This window comes from Erpetoichthys calabaricus, chromosome 3, assembly GCF_900747795.2.
Source record: "Erpetoichthys calabaricus chromosome 3, fErpCal1.3, whole genome shotgun sequence".
Lineage (NCBI taxonomy): Eukaryota > Metazoa > Chordata > Cladistia > Polypteriformes > Polypteridae > Erpetoichthys > Erpetoichthys calabaricus.
Window position 1 is genome coordinate 266,244,018 of NC_041396.2, and position 17,255 is coordinate 266,261,272.

General features: G+C 36.2%; 2 protein-coding genes across 5 annotated transcripts in view; one reads left to right on the plus strand and one right to left on the minus strand.

The window, feature by feature from the left end:
- Nucleotides 1-14,287, plus strand: part of LOC114648893 (eukaryotic translation initiation factor 4E type 2-like) — a 93,149-nt gene extending 78,862 nt beyond the window's left edge. Inside the window, exons 3-7 of one of the 2 annotated variants that reach the window (XM_051924093.1) lie at nt 1,211-1,345; nt 9,373-9,477; nt 12,098-12,250; nt 12,628-12,764; nt 12,975-14,287. In XM_051924093.1, coding sequence (XP_051780053.1) covers nt 1,211-1,345; nt 9,373-9,477; nt 12,098-12,250; nt 12,628-12,764; nt 12,975-13,014 — 570 coding nt within the window. In that variant the 3' untranslated portion in view covers nt 13,015-14,287. Of the gene's footprint in view, nt 1-1,210; nt 1,346-9,372; nt 9,478-12,097; nt 12,251-12,627; nt 12,765-12,950 lie in introns of both variants that reach the window. The other variant, XM_051924095.1, reaches the window with a different exon arrangement.
- Nucleotides 1-17,255, minus strand: part of chrne (cholinergic receptor, nicotinic, epsilon) — a 135,707-nt gene that overhangs the window by 24,404 nt on the left and 94,048 nt on the right. The window lies entirely within an intron of this gene.

Below are 17,255 nucleotides of genomic sequence, written 5' to 3' on the forward strand. Positions count from 1 at the left end.
TGCGACATTGCCATGGTTTCCCACTGGGCCAGCTTCAGGACACCAGATGTACACCTGGGCTTAACAGAAAAGGAGTAGCCTCGCTTCAGTTGAGGAACCAGAGTCTGGAGGAGCTGGATGAAGCTTGTTGTGAGGAGCAGAGGAGGAAGGGAGAGAGAGTGATAGAGAAATAATGTGCTCATTACTAAGAAACAGAATTGTGGTTATGTCGTGAGAAACTCTTCTCTGTAACAGTTTAACACGAGAAAAAAAAAACTTTGTCGAGCTTTGTGTGTTGGGTGTTTGTGGAGCTGGAGAACCCCCCTAGGGACCACACATTATTAAATGCTGTCTATTGGTGATGTCTCCTTTAAATAATACAGAAGCCTGCAGTGATGTCAATAAACCCCCATCAGCTTCGCCTACTGTAGATGCTTTCCACACTCAATGGATTCACTAATTCAACAAGCCGACCAGTTTACTAGTGTGTGACTAAACATTTCTTTGTAAAACAACACTAAACCAGGAAATACAAAGAAGTAACATTCAAGGTTCCAATCCAGCAAGGAGTTACAGTAATTCTGAAAACAAATCACAAAAGAAATTCTTAATTCAGGGCAGAGAAATGAATAGTTATAAAGGATGAGAGACTTGCATTTCAGATAGCATTGACAAAAGGGTCAGTAGTTAATAAAACACATTTACTTTTTAACCATAACACATTATAGAAACATACCTAGGCAACACTAGGTACTTCAAGCAGTTTACAAAAAAAAGATCTATTTAAGTGGCTTTTTGTAAATGTGTGTCTCAAATACTTCTTTTATGGCAATACGGTTTTATTCAGTCTTCATGTAATTAATTCACTCTGAATACTGTAGCTTGGCATCCTGGGTTATTAACCCTAATATCCATTACTGTAATTCTTTCTTAGGAAAAGCATGATTAATTGAATTTTTTATACTAACTCCTGCTAAGCACTTTATCCTTTGCTCCTTAGACTAAGGAACAGTCTGAAATTGAAGCAGTTTAGAAACTGTAACCTGGACGTGTTGCTTTTTAATTATGATAAATAATAACAAAATAATTATAATTCAAATCAAGTTTTAGTATGTTTGAAGTTTAAAGATTTGAACCAATGGTTATAGTTTCTGAATGTTTTGAATTTTGTTATACTTTTTACTCTGCCTCAGAATGCCTTTAATTTTAGTTTTTTTTTTTTATTCTACAGACAGTAACACCAGGAGTTGGAGAACATCCTCTACAGTACAATTACACCTTCTGGTATTCCCGCCGCACTCCTAGTCGGCCTGCCAACACTCAGAGCTATGAGCAGAACATCAAACAAATTGGCACTGTTGCATCTGTATGTTTTAATTTATTTTTAGGTTGCATTCCACCCCAATACTACTGTGTGACTGAAGTTAAAATTAATTCAGCATTAAAATATGTTGATGTTCAATAAGATGTTTGACAAAACACCCATGGACTATGTAGCATGAAATACTCCTTAACAGATCTTCTTGTTGGTGATTTATTAGTAGACACTTTTGTCAGTATGCAGCAACAAGTCGTATAATATTCTCAAACATGCGTAATGCAGTTCAGGGTCACAGACACCCAGTCTGTCTTGGCAGTAGTAGGTGCAAGATATGAAACAGCCTTGGACAGGATGCCAGCTCATTGCAGGACCCTTTCACACGTACAGCTATACTGTTGCTCTTACTCATATAGGGCCAGTTTGTAATCCCCAATTAACCTAAAACACATCTATATTACTAAACCACAGTTTAATTTATGCACGGATGGCGGACGCACCGCATGCGCACTGCGCCTCAGAGTGAAACCCAGCGGCTTCCCAGAGTCAGTAGGTGGAGCCCAAACAACACAACCTGTGAACTAAACCTGCTCTAATCCACTGTGCCAGCGGTCTGTGTGGCATATTTAAATCACATAACGGAAAGAGCTCAACGATTTGTAATACAAAACCGAGCCCGTAGTTCCCAGAGTCAGTGTGTGGCGCCCAAACACCACAACCTGTAAACTACACCTGCTCTAATCCACTGTGCCAGCAGTCAGTGTGTGTAAGTTGGAGTATGCTTCCTAACAGTAAACAACGTTACCTAACGACACAGCCACAGAAACAACAAAGACGAGACCGAATGGATAAAAACAATACACGGAGGCTCCTACGACGCGCTTCAGACACACCAGAAGCAAAGACGTCCCGGCTCCACAATGAAAGAGTTCAACTAACGGAAATACAAAATGAGCCCGTATGGATAAACACAATGAACGAACACGCCCACAACGCGCTTATGACACAGCAGAGGCAAAGGAGTCACAGCTCCAAATGGAAGGAGCTCAACGATTAGTAATACAAACACGAGCCCGTATGGCTACGACCTGTAAACGAGCCCGTATGGATAAAAACAATGAATGAAGGCGCCCACACAAAGAAACCGCTTTAGTACAAATATGTTTATTTAATTAAATGAAAACTTTACCATGGCTACGACCTGTAAACTAAACCTGAGGTAAAGCATGCACGCCAGGTTGTACAGCCGCCCGAATGCGACCGCCCATACCACCGCATATACCACATTCGTTTAGTAATGTAGCCCTCCATGCCCGGATCCGCCGCCATGGTCACTTCAGCACGCGATTCCGCCGCCGTCAGCAAACGACTTCTCGCTGACGACACAGCCATAGAAAAACAAAAAAGAGACTGCATGGATAAAAACAATAAACGAAGGCGCCTACAACGCACTTCTGAAACACCAGAACCAGATGAGTCACAGCTCCAAAAAGAAACCGCTTTAGTACAAATATGTTTATTTAATTAAATGAACTTTCCCAGGACGCACCCACCCTCCATGATATTTCATCCCTCCAAGTATCAGAGGGAACAGAAAGTGATTGCCATTCTTGGATTTGCGATTCTTTTGAGAATTGCGGGCTTGCTGGTTTAAAAATAAAGGATAGATGAATGAAAAACTGAATCAGAGTATAAACATTAAAAAAAGGTTTTTGAAAAGTTTGAAGTGCTGTTTGTTCAGATAAATCATACAAAGCCTTAAAACTGTGTTCTTTAACTGTTTATTTAAATGAAATTCTGTGTTCATTTATAAGTGTTACACAACAAGCATTTGTTGGTAATTTTCAAAAATAGTAATCTTCCAAGTGAAGCTTCTGGGGGGATCATGTTTTAAGAGTAAAATTTTACTTTACAAAATATTTGAAGTTTTAAGATGAATGTTAGATGTGTAATATTTGTCCCTAAGGGGAAGTTTAAAACTTCATGTTTAAAGTATGGAACAAATTCATAAGTGCCTCATGTGCTATACTTGAATATAGCTGGACAAACTATAGTGAGAAAAGGCCATTTTACCAGTTATGGTCCATCAATTATTTATATATTGCTTCTATAATATACATTTAAAGTTACTTCAAGGCATCATTTGAAGCCAGTATTTGCTTGGTTGCTGACCTCATGTAAACATTTTTTATTATAAGAGCCCACTTTTAATACGTAGTGTATTAGAGAATTTTTGTACATTGTAGAAACAATCCCCAATTGAGACCAGTATGCATAAATTGTAAGAAAATCAATTAACTGCAAACATGAATGTAATAACTGCAAATACACAATGGAAGCACCCTCTACATTGAGTTGCAGCAGTAATTGTTTTAATAGGTCTTTCATTGCTTAGCACTATCGACGGTCAGTAGTCTTAAAATAATTTACTGCTACTATTTTTGTTGCAGTATAGTATAAGATGTGCCTTAAGAATCTTTCTTTATTAGTTACCAGTTTCCTGGCTGCAACTGAATATCCAGAACCACTTGCCAAAATTTTGAATACGTTTTTTGTTCCCAGTTGCCTTTTCACATGAAACAGTAACAAAAAAGGAGACAAACTTACTCCACTTATTTATTTATTTATTTTTTTTTAAATTAGCTCAGCTTGTTGAAAATCATTCCTTTCCATCCCAATTCACTTTGTCCTAATCCTTGTATTTCTGTGTGTTTGGGGTTATTCTCTCTTTTTGCCTTCATAGAAAGCATTTCAGTTTTCTGCATTATTGCACTACTTCTCATTCCTCATTGCAAGCTAAACAATTCAAACTTCTAATGATAGCATTTGTGCCCCATGTTATATAGTATGATGTATCAGTTTTCTCTATACAGCAGAAGATGCTGGAAATGGTCACATATTTATCAAAAACATTCTGCATTTTTACTTATTCAGTCAAATATTTTTTGCTAATAAATATTTTGGCTAATATGCAGTGCATCCCTAGCCTGTATTTACTCTATGTAGCTTTCTTTATATTCTTTCAAAGATATCAATTATTGCTTTCACAGAACACCAGCATGACAGGTTACTGACTAGTACAGTTTGTAGGATGCATTGTGATTAGCTTACATGTTTTATAGGGGTTTTACTACTGTAGTGCTGCAGCAATCAAATTGCCAATAATTGCAGTAGGCTGATTTTTGCTCAATCTGCTTGTAAGTGGCAAATTGACTCTCTAATGGTTTCCTGAAATAAAAATGAGGTCCACTTGGGTGTCCATTTTTGGTAAATTTACTCTTAATAGAATACAGCAATGTATGTAAATAAGTGCCATAGTTGTTTCGATTTCTCAGGACACCAGAATGTGCATAGTTTATACAAATTAGAACAATAAAGCTCAGTTTCTGCGAGCTAACTTTTAGAAGATTGAGGCACCTTTCCTTCTACTAGCATGAAAATGTAAGTAAAATATACAAATTGCTGAATTTACTGTAACTCATATGTTTACAAACATTTAAGAGTGTAAATGTTGGACAGTTTGGGGAGAGAACTCACTTGCCTTAAAGTTGAGTTCTGCCTTGTTTTATTTATTCACAGTGGTACTTCTCTTTGGTATTTTACGGTATTACTTCACCAATAAATGCAGCATGCTTCAGAGACTTTTCCATTCAGGTTTCAGAAGCTTTGCTTCAGAGATATTCCCATAGAATGTTGAGGAATGTATTGTGCTCTGAGTCTAGGAGCTTGCCAAACTAAGGAAAAAAAATAAACTTCCATCAGAAGGAATACATATTGACCACTGCTAAATGAAAGCAGTTTCTGAATGTGTTTTCAGAAGCAACATAAAGGTTACGGACATGTCAGTATTTAATTAGGTACTCAAAGGTTTAGATTTATTATTATTGTCCTAGAGATTAAGCAGAGAATGCTAAAAAATGGATGCACTGTGCTTCATTATAAAGGAGCAGTTGCTTTTGAATCTTGTCCTTCTGTATTCCTTTGGTTGGGTAGTTGAGTGACATGTGAACTTTTCTTTGCCTTTGGATGCTTTTTGTATACTGCGGATAGTGGTAATGTAATAGCATTATTTAAGGTAAACTCCAGATATCTAAGATCAGTTACTTGCATGCTCCGTGTCTTGTTTATAATTAAGTTAAAACATGGGACACCACATACTGTAGTGATGGTTTTTTAGATATTTTATACTGTAGAAATGTTTAATTCATTATGCTTTTTAGTCCCTTTGTGGAAAAAATGAAAATACTTGTATTTAGCACATGCATTTCCCATATACACAGATTGTACAGTACCCCATGTCTGATTGGTTATGTAATATCTTTTCCAGATACCTTTTAAATTATTGTCTAGTTAAACTAGACAGGACTTTGCAGTTTATTCCAGTTTCCTTTGACCTTGCCTGCTTCCTACCTCCAGTCTTAAATGCACTTCAATTAAAGGAGATGTTTGATATTTTTCAGTTAGAAGTATTTTTTTCCACAATCATGGTATATATTAATTTGTGACATACAAATTTTGTTCTGAAGCACCAGGGTCTGCAAGGAGTTTGCATGTTCTCCCCAAATATGTACAGATTGATATCGGTCAGTGTTTTTAACTGTGGAAGATTACCTGTTTTGGTGGCTCTGAGGCTAAGGATCTGCGCTGGTATCCCGAAGGTTGCCGGTTCGAATCCCCATCACTGCCAAAAGAGATCCTACTCTGCTGGGCCCTTGAGCAAGGCCCTTAACCTGTAATTGCTCCAGGGGCGCTGTACAATGGCTGACCCTGCGCTCTGACCCCAAGGGGTATGCGAAAACTAACAAATTCCTAATACAAGAAATTGTATAAGGTGAAATAAAGAACAAAAAAAAAAATACTGTAATACCGGAAATGTGTTAGTAATACTTGACAATTACAAAAAAAAGTGTAGTGCATGTGCTGTGAAGTAAATTACATCCATCCTTTCTTCCTCAACATGTTATACATCATATGGAACATTAACAGTGAGCAATTGTGAAACATTTTTTCTGTAAACGTTGTGTAGTTGTCAACAGAACTAGACAACAATTCAGACTTCATTATCAACATTCAACATATCAAGAGGATTATTTTCAAGGTGAGATGTATATACTAGAGGAAATTGTGCCCCCTAGGCTTGAAAGGTTGCTGCAGGAAAAGATAAGTAGAGAGGTGAAGTGCACAGCTGGTCTCCTTCTAAAATGGTTGATTATCACAAAAATGTTTTGCCCCCAACCCCCCCATTTCTAAAACCACATTATTACTCTTGTTTTCTAACATGTATACAATCTTAAGATGTGAATCAATATTCAGTAAGACTCAGTAAGGCTTGAAAAATTGACATATTTATTGGTGACATATTTAGTAAATTTTAAGGCTTTTGTTGTCTTATTGAACCCTGGTACCCTTCACCTCCATTTTATAACAAAAGAGCAGGATAGATATTTTTTTAAATGAAAAAAAAAGCTTCACTTTAGAACGCAGTTTCATGTTATAAATTAATACAATGTTTTGTGAAAGTATTCATCCCCTTCTGTGTTTGTCCTGTTTTGTCACAACCTGGAATTAATTTTTGGGGGTTAGCACCATGCCTACCACTTTCAAGGAGTAAAATATTTTTATTGTGACACAAGCAATAAAAAAGACAAAACAGAAATCATGAGTGTTCATAGGTATTCACACCAAAATTCAATACTTTGTAGAGCCACTTTTTGCTGCATTTACAACTGCAAGTCTCTTTGGAAATGTCTCTGTTAGCTTAGCACAATTAGCCACTGGGATTTTTGCCTGTTCCTCAAGACAAAGCAGTTCAAACTCTTTCAGATTAGATGGGTTGCATTGGTGTACAGCAATCATGTCATGCCACAGATTCAATATTGTAATGGCCAAGTCAAAGCCCATACCTCAATCCAAGACATTTATTTTTTCCCTTTAAACCACTCCAGAGTAGCTTTAGCAGTATCTTATGTTTAGAGTCATTATCCTGCTGGAAGGTGAACCTTTATCCCAGTCTCAAATCTTTGGCAACCTGAAATAGGTTTTCCTCAAGAACTGTCCTGTATTTAGTGCCATCCATCTTTCCTTCAGTCCTGGCTAGTTTTCCTGTCCCTTCTAATGGAAAAAACATCCCCACAGCTTGATGCTGCCACCACTATGCTCCATTGTGGGAATAGTGTTCTCGGGGTGATGGGAAGTGTTAGGTTTATGCTACACATGGTGTTTCCCCATGATGGCCATATAGTTTAATTTTAATCTCATCTGACCAGAGAACTTTCTTCCATTTGTTTTGGGAGTCTGCCACATGCTGTTGCGCAAACTCCAAATGTGTTTTCTGATATATGTATTTTTTTTTCTTTAATGACTTTTTTTTCTGATCACTCTTCTATAAAGCCCCGCTCTATAAAGTATATGACTTAAAGTGATCCTACGGACAGAAAGTCTCATCTCTGCTGTGGATCTTTGCATCTCCTTCGGTGTCAATCCTTGGTGTCTTTGTTGCGTCTCTGATTAATGTCCTTCTTGTCCAGTCTGTGAGTTATGGCAGGTGGCCTTCTCTTGTAGGTTTGTGCCGTATTTTTTCCATTTTGTTTTAATGCTCCACAACTGTGTCTGACTTAGATGTGCTTCTGAGTCCTCATGTTGCCTGCTTAGTGGTGTTGCAGAGGCCAGGGCTTTTCAGAACAGGTCAATTTATACAGACATCCTGTGACAGATCATGTAACACTTTGATTGCACACAGGTAGACCCTAATCAAGTAATTATATGACTTCTGAAGCTAATTGGTTGGACCAGATCTTATTAATATATAGTGAATGAATAGTTTTGCAAGGCACTGTATATGTTATGATAGTGAAGAAATGACCTCCATTTAATTTTCATGGTGTCCTTGAATATGACTGTGTTGAGTATCTTGTATTAATAGTTCTATTTTGCCTGTTTATAACACTTGATTCAAGCAGCATTTTCCAAGTATTTGATCATATTTGAAAAATGTCCAGATTTTCTTTTCATTGTTTTTCCCTTCTATAGAGCACAGTTGTCAGATATTTTATTTTTGGAATAATTTAACCATGTCTATCTTCCTTAATGCTTTAATTATGTAATGCAGTTATAATTATGAAAGCTATTGATTCATTTCATGAAACATTACTTAATGAAATGCATCTATTCTTGCTTATTGATATGGTACAGACTAATTATGTAGCCTTTATTGTATCCATTCGTCCTACTTCCTTTATTGTACACAACTATAGAACTAGACTACTTATTTATGTATTAAAAATGGTGTATATTTCAAGTACATCCCATGTGAGCTTTCAAAAGAAGTTTTCACCATCTAAAGGAATTTGGATGCTCAAATGAAGATTGAGCCTAAACAGTTACAACTTTGAGACAAACATGAGAGATATGTGCAAACCACTTGTTATAGATTATGTTCCTCCATTCTACTTAACAATTTGTATGGAGTCCTTTTTAATTTCTTAAGTAGTGTAATTGCATTGGAGAGCTTGCCATAGAAGTTTATATTTTTTGGAAAGAAGGATTTAATTGTACTCTGCATGACTTGTAATCTTTAATTTAAATACTTTAAACATTATATATAGTTTTGATCTTGGCCATGTAAAATGCAATTGTTCTTGAAATATATACAGTAGTCATTATGAAAAATCTTAAATTCTGAAACCAAAATTTAACTCAATGCCCTCAATTAAAATTTTAACTAATCAAAATGGATGTTGGCATTAAAATAGGAATTGACATGTACAATAGTGTCTCATGGTAAAACCTATTCTTGTGTACAGATTTGACTTCAACATTGAAGCTGCTGATTTATTTCAGATTTTATTGATGGACTGCTTTGTTATCTTAATGCTAAGCTCTGCTTCAGAGTAAAATGTTGGTACATTTTGATATTTGTTTGTGTTTTACAGAAAGAAATAGTGCACATTTGTGTGTGTGTCTGTATGTACTATTAAATATATAGGATAATTATATATTTATAAAATCATTTATTGAGTAATTTCTGACACTTTCAAACCTTATCACGTTTTGTGTTTTTTTTATGTTTTTTGCAGGTGGAACAGTTTTGGAAGTTTTATAGCCACTTGGTCAGACCAGGAGACCTGACTGGACATAGTGACTTTCATTTGTTTAAAGAAGGAATTAAACCCATGTGGGAGGTTAGTGATGCTGGAAGAGGTGATGTTCAGTTAAACAGATTTTTATGCAGAGGCATCATTCATATTTTGTTCATTCTGAAGCTATTTTTATTTGTTTTCAATACAAAAAAATGTGTGAACACACACTTGTGATAAGTAACTAAATTTAATGTTGGTATATCTCTGTGTTCTTTAATCATCAGTATGTTTTTTTTTATCTACAACATTCATGTTGCTGTCTTTATTAAAGTATTTCTTTAGTATAGATATTTGTTCATCATGTTTTATTATATCCCATTTCATAGTAACCACCATAAAACACCTAATGTCAAGTTTACAGCACTGGTGACAGGCTGAAATCTGCAGTTGATTAAGTTGATAGCCATCTGCTTCGTGCAATGCTATATCACATTGCCTTGTATGAACTGAAAGTTCTTGTTAAAATATGATCATTTGCTGGTGATTGGTTGGTGTTTCATTAATACATAAGTGCAGGATTGCTTGTGAGTACATATTTCAGTAGTTTACAAGGCCAGTTAAATGAAATGACAGTCATTTTCTTAATTTTTTTGGGTGAACTGTAACATTCTTTTGTTTCCAGAGTTAATGCGTGCCTTGAGCATGGATAAGGTGCTGTATAAATAAAATGTTAATAATAGTAATAAAATTATTGTAATTATTAATGCATAATATAAATTATATAAAATTATTTTATCTTATATATATATATATAAAATATAAATTATACCAGGGTGCATGGGAGTTCGCCCAACCAGTCTACATGTGTTTTGTGGACTTGGAAAAGGCGTTCGACCATGTCCCTCGGGGAATCCTGTGGGGGGTGCTCCGGGAGTATGGGGTACCGGACCCCCTGATAAGGGCTGTTCGGTCCCTGTACAACCGGTGTCAGAGCTTGGTCCGCATGGCCGGCAGTAAGTCGAACCCGTTTCCAGTGAGAGTTGGACTCCGCCAGGGCTGCTTTATGGACAGAATTTCTAGGCGCAGCCAGGGTGTTGAGGGGGTCCGGTTTGGTGGACTCAGGATTGGGTCACTGCTTTTTGCAGATGATGTTGTCCTGTTTGCTTCATCAGGCCGTGATCTTCAGCTCTCTCTGGATCGGTTCGCAGCTGAGTGTGAAGCGGCTGGGATGGGAATCCGCACCTCCAAATCCGAGACCATGGTCCTCAACTGGGAGAAGGTGGAGTGCCCTCTCAGGGTTGGGAGCGAGATCCTGCCTCAAGTGGAGGAGTTCAAATATCTCGGGGTCTTGTTCACGAGTGAGGGAAGAATGGAGCGTGAGATCGACAGGCGGATCGGTGCGGCGTACGCAGTGATGCAGGCTCTGCATTGGTCTGTCGTGGTGAAAAAGGAGCTGAGCCGTAAGGCAAAGCTCTCAATTTACCAGTCGATCTATGTTCCTACCCTCACCTATGGTCATGAGCTATGGATAGTGACCGAAAGAACGAGATTGCGAATACAAGCGGCTGAAATGAGTTTCCTCCGCAGGGTGTCTGGGCTCTCCCTTAAAGATAGGGTGAGAAGCTCAGTCATCCGGGAGGGGCTTAGAGTAGAGCCGCTGCTCCTCCGCATCGAGAGGAGTCAGATGAGGTGGCTCGGGCATCTGATCAGGATGCCTCCTGGACGCCTCCCTGGTGAAGTGTTCCGGGCACGTCCAACTGGGAGGAGGCCCCGGGGAAGACCCAGGACATGCTGGAGGGACTATGTCTCCTGGCTGGCCTGGGAACGCATCGGGATTCTCCCGGAAGAGCTAGAAGAAGTGACCGGGGAGAGGGAAGTCTGGGTATCTCTGCTCAAGCTGCTGCCTCCGCGACCTGACTTCGGATAAGCGGAAGAGGATGGATGGATGGATTATTAATGCAAGACTTTTTACAAAGTTATTCTTAAATATTCTGAAGTGGTGGTTATTTACTCTGTTTTATAGTGTGGGCCTGTCATATGTATATATTTCTCAGGAATGAAGGCACACTGGAATACTGAATTCTTTTACAGTTTCATCACTAAGCAAATTTTTCTGCCTGCATTTCCACCCCTACCCTTTCTCATTTTCTTCCAGTAAGGCTGAACTGTTTTTTCTCCAAACCAGGTTTTCCTGTGTAGGAAGTTGTACATGGATTAACAAACTTGCCTGTTGTTTGGAACTCACTCAATTTCTCTGCCATATAATCAAATTCATACTTATTTTATGTTTAGGGCAAGAATTTCAAGGTAACTTACAAGAGTGGAAAACATTGCAGTGTTTTTGTTAAGTCACTGGCAGACAGTGAACAGATAACCTTGGAGGTTTAAGTTCAGTGCCGTAGACATTATACCACACCACACTGACAGCCGATGTAAATAATATTTTACTACACTGGAACTTGTGACAAAAGTAATGTAAAGTCCTTGTCATAGTAAAGTTTGTTAAGCCCTGACTTGATTTAGTATTACATGTTTTTTTTTTTATTATATGATTCGGTTACTTAAAAAAAGTGTTGTTTTTAAGTAAAAAGTCATAATATTTTTTATTTTGTAAGTTATTCTGGTGGTAGTAAATTAATAGAAATGAAACAAAAAAATACAATGTGGGAAGTGTGTGTTGAGATTTTTATTATTCCTTAATGACAAATTTGTTCATCACCAGGATGAAGCAAACAAAAATGGAGGCAAGTGGATTATTAGATTGCGTAAAGGCCTAGCATCTCGTTTCTGGGAGAATATTATTCTGGCTATGCTTGGTGAGCAGTTCATGGTGGGAGAAGAGATTTGTGGAGTTGTGGTTTCCATAAGGTTTCAAGTAAGTTTAGTTTCTGTATCATATTATAAAGACTGCCTTTGTAGACAGTTGGTGTATTTAATTTTATACTGCAAATATTAAATGTTAGATTTAAGTTTTTCCATTTTAAACAAAACGGCTAATTGTTGAATGTTTTACAAAATTTCTGAATTAAAAGTTTAAACTGTCTGAACCTGGGTGCAAGGTTCATGCTTCCAAAACATTTGTGAGCAAAACCGGTCTAACCAATAATATCACTGAGTCAGAATTTGAGATTCCTAACTAGCTTAAAATATTACATATTTACATATTTTGTGTTAGATTTCACGTTGTTAGCAAATAATAATGTAGTTTAAATTCTTTTTTTTTTTTTTTTTGTTTTTTTTTTATATAAATAGGAGGACATCTTGTCAATTTGGAATAAGACCGCAAATGATCAGGTGACCACATCTAGAATAAGGGACACATTGCGACGAGTTTTAAACTTGCCCCCCAATACTATTATGGAATACAAGACACACAATGACAGTTTGAAGTGAGTATCATGTGAAATGCAGAGAAGTATCTGCATAAGTTATTGTTGGCTTTGGAACTCAATCGATCAGTAAATTAAGCAATACAATTTTCGTGCTTACAGTGTTTGGCTTTAAGAATTGAATGAATAGATTCAATTTGCAATATTTTCTGTAGTTTCTGAAAGTTATCTTTTTCTTTTAATTAGAGCTCTTTTTGTATCTGTCTGCAGGGACAATTCCAGTTTCCGGAACACGAAGATTTCACTGTGAGATGGGAAATACTCTGACCAATTATTCCTCTCTGCATTCAGGGATTTTTTTAACATGCAGAAATTTTCAACTTGGCAGAAATACATTGAAAAAGTCGGCTCCAGTCATCTGCAAGTGCTTCCGTGGTCAAGCCTTATATGAACTTGTCTGCTCTGCATTGTTTTGGGGTTGGTGGGTGGGTGAGAGAAGATTTTTATTTACACGATGAAACAGATCAGGAAAGCAATCATCTTTCTTTTTAAGTGTCTTTGTGTTCCTGAAATTGGGAATTTCTTGACTTCTTTATGTTCTACATTGTCTTTTTAAAGACTAAGACTAGGGGTTAATTGATGTGCTGATTTGATGTTTCAGTGCAGGGGTGGTATTTGTTAGCTTTTTTGGGGCAGACCTCTGAGAGGAGCACCTTGCACCATAAAAGGTAACCATGGAAAAAAAAATATGTTCTAAAGGCTTAGAGCACCAAACTTACATGACCAACATAGAATCATTGTATCGTAAAGGCTTATTAAATCAGGATGTGAGTGTAAAAAATAAACATGAATAAATCATTGTACTGTATCTGATATCTTTGAGAAGGTGGCATTTGAGTGGTGGACCACTAATTTCTATATCTTAAACATTTACACTCCAAGAGCGTAAATAACCACAATGAAGTTGTAATTTGACTTCTTGGACCCTAGTAATGTTAAGTGTGGTCTTAAGAGAATTCCTTTATTGATTAGAGCTGAAGCCATATATGAATGTATGTGTTAAACTGGATTGAAAAGACTGTGCTGCTTAGGCGGTAAAGGGGCATGCCTCACAGATGGCTGAAGAAAAGTGCTATGCTAGTGCTTGAATCAGCTATGTTTTTGTTTAAGGATTTGTTAACATACTGATTATGGCTGAATTTCTAAATGTTAATTTATATGTCTATTATGATTATTTTGTTATTCTTCACTTCTGCGTACTTTGTCAGCTTTTGCATTTTTTTTTCCCCCGAAACTGTTATTTTGCATATTATGAGGTCACTGCAGTAGTCTTGAGAGGCAGACATTGCTTCTTGTATGTGGGATAGCTTTGTAATAGTGACCTTTTATTTGCACATTTCAGTCTCATTATGAAAGTATTTAGCATTCTTGTAGAGTAATACAAATCAAGGTGGGTTGTCTCTTGCTCTATTTCTGAGTAAGTTTACAATATCAATTTTTTTTAACTTTTTATTTATATCTGTATACATGTTCACCACTTTCTCTCACTGTCCTTCTAAAAATGCACAGGAGACAGTTTGTTTCATTTCTGTGTTGGTTTTTGTTCTTCTATCTCCTCCACCTAGTGTTGTTGTGAATTCTAACTATATTTAAATGTATACCAATAAACACACTAAAATTTTCTTGAAGTACCTCTTTTATGCCAAATGCAACAATCTTAAATTGCATTTTGCTTTGTTAATGGCTTAGCAAAGAGGTGTTAATTCTGAAGTACATTTTGTGTGATCATATGAATGTAAAATACAAATATTTATTCAACTCATAAATTAATGTGAGTTAATCATAACAATCATTTTCAGTAAACTTTTATGTTCTCACTAATTAACGTGCTGTTCTTTAGAAAGCCATATTGTATTTTTGGGATATAGAAGTGTGTGCTTATGGTAACTTAATAACTTCCACAGTCAGGAATTAGATCCATAGGCTCAAAGATTTTATTCAAAGCTTTTAGATTGCATGGATGACAGTTGATAATTATTCACTGGGTGAATTTTCAGGCAGCTATTGTTGCAAAAACTGTATAACTTGTTTGCTTGATGTGCCAGTATTTTGTGTATACATCTTTTTAAGGCTGATATCAATCACCAAATTAATGTTACTAGTATTTGACAAATAAAATACTTATTTTCTTTCTTTTTTCCCATTTATCCTTTTAAACATTTTTTCTGCATAACCAGCCATGTTGAAGCATTATGTTCTGTTTTATGGTGTTATCCTTGATGTTTTTACTTTTTTTTCTGTTCATTGATCATACAAAAATGCTAAAATCCCTTAAAATACAAACTTTTACTGTCAAGGTATTAACACATCTATTCTTGATGCATATGACATAAAATAAAATGCTTGTATAATTATGAGCCATTGTCCTAATAAAATAAAACATTCATAAGATGGTTGCCAAGAAGGTAAAGGCTAACATGCATAACAAGTTCACAAGTAAAATAGACAAAGACAATTTATTTTATTTTATTTTTTAATAATTGTTCTACTAATATGTGAGCTGCCGTTCTAAACACAAGCTAACTCACTGTGCACACTTTGACAGGGAGTGTTTGTTTTATTAAAGGGTAAAATTACTACCAAAGACGCATTTCTGTATCAACAATGGCCCCTTTTCTTCAACTTCAACTTGAGCTTCATGTGCACAACATATAACCCTGCTGTTCCTCCCCATGAACAGGGTGACTCCTTGAATTCCTGGTTTAGAGCAGCGGCCATTGAATGGGAGCATTTTTGTTTTTTAATCAAGAATTATTTAATTTGTTTTGTTTGGACCAATTAAAGATCAAATTAAATTAATTACTTGTGTTAAACGTTTTTCAAGTAACCATTTATAGGAACTTAAGAAACAATGTAAGCAATATTCTAGCACATCTGTTTTATGTGTTTTTGTTAGTATTTCCTCTATTTCAATTTAGATTTATTTTGCTCTGTTTTATGAAGTGCCATGAAAAGTTGCACTGAATTTGGAGTGTTTTTCCACATTCATTTAGCATCAACTCTGCTTCTTATTGTAGTCATATCGAATTGTATCTGATACTGAAATCAAGCTTACTGTTTATGGCTGTTGGTAGTCCACTAAGTGCAAGTAAGATTTTTTTGACTGGTTTAATAAAATCTTAGTCTTTGTAATTCCCTTTATGGAACATCCATGTATAGGACTAAATCATGTAAAAATATTAATAGTAATTGCTTAAAAGTCTTCAAAATAAAATGTTAATATTATATGTTTATGGTTATCAAACTTTACTCGCTTGCCTTATGTAGAGAAAGGCCCATTATGGTTTTCTTATCTCCATATGCTTGGCAGACTACATACATTTACCGTAGTTTCATATAAATGAAAATAAGTATCCCTTTTTTAATGAAATGAATGAATTATGCTGTTTAAAAATTGTGGTCTGCTGCAGGGACTGCTTGTCTGAATATTACTGTCCTGAATTGCGTAAATACGGGCTGTCATTGCAGACTACGGCTTCACTACTCATTTAATAGATGATCCCTAAAACAAACTTACATTTTCACAACAGTACTGCCACATATTTAATCAAGTCACATACAATAAACTGTCCATAATAAAAAGTTCATCAGCTAAATTTCACAATAACACATTTAACACTTTGAAAAAGTACACAAGTTATGCTAATAATATTAATGCAACAAGACTTTTCTTTTTTGGGTCTGTTTGTGGTGAAATAAAAACTTCCTTACTTTCTTTTTTCAAGAAAATTACAAAATATATATATATGGTGTGATAATCTGGTGTTCCATGATTGAGTTAACTGTTTTGAAAGACATGCAGGCTAAACTGACCTGAAGGATAATTTTTTGTCATTCCAACATCCATTTGCAGAAATTAAATTTGGTACTCGGGTCTCACTAATTAAAAAAAAAAAATCTGTTTCCCTAGGTTCCTACACCTTTCTAATTTGTTCCATTCAACTTGTACACCACAGACAATAATTCAGAGAACACAGATGAACTGTCCATCCAGGGTTCTCACTTGCCTTGAAGTCAGACCACCTGAGATAGACTGATAGATGGTGAAAGTGGAATGTGGATGAATTAAAGTGGATTTGAAAATGGATGGATAGGAACTTTTGAGATGAATGCAACTCGGGGACCGCAGAAGCCAGTGGTACCTTAATTAGTGTGTGTTCGGGGTTCATTTATACCTTGTGCCTAACTTGGCTGTGTCAGGCTCTGGCCCCCATGATGTTTATTTGGATTAGCCATCTTGTGACTTGGAGAACTGATTCATTCCTTCAATGGGAAGCTGCCAGTATAGATTTCCACCACCCTGTAAGGTGTAAGATGCTTTATTTAGTCATATTTATACAAGAAAACATGCAATTTGTCTTTTCTGCTGCATCCAGATAGACAAGAAAATGGAAGGTATGTAAAAATAGTTTTGCAAAATTTCAAACTTTCACCTAATTTTAAAACAATACATACTTTGATAACAGTCTTCAAAAGGTTTTAATCCCAGAC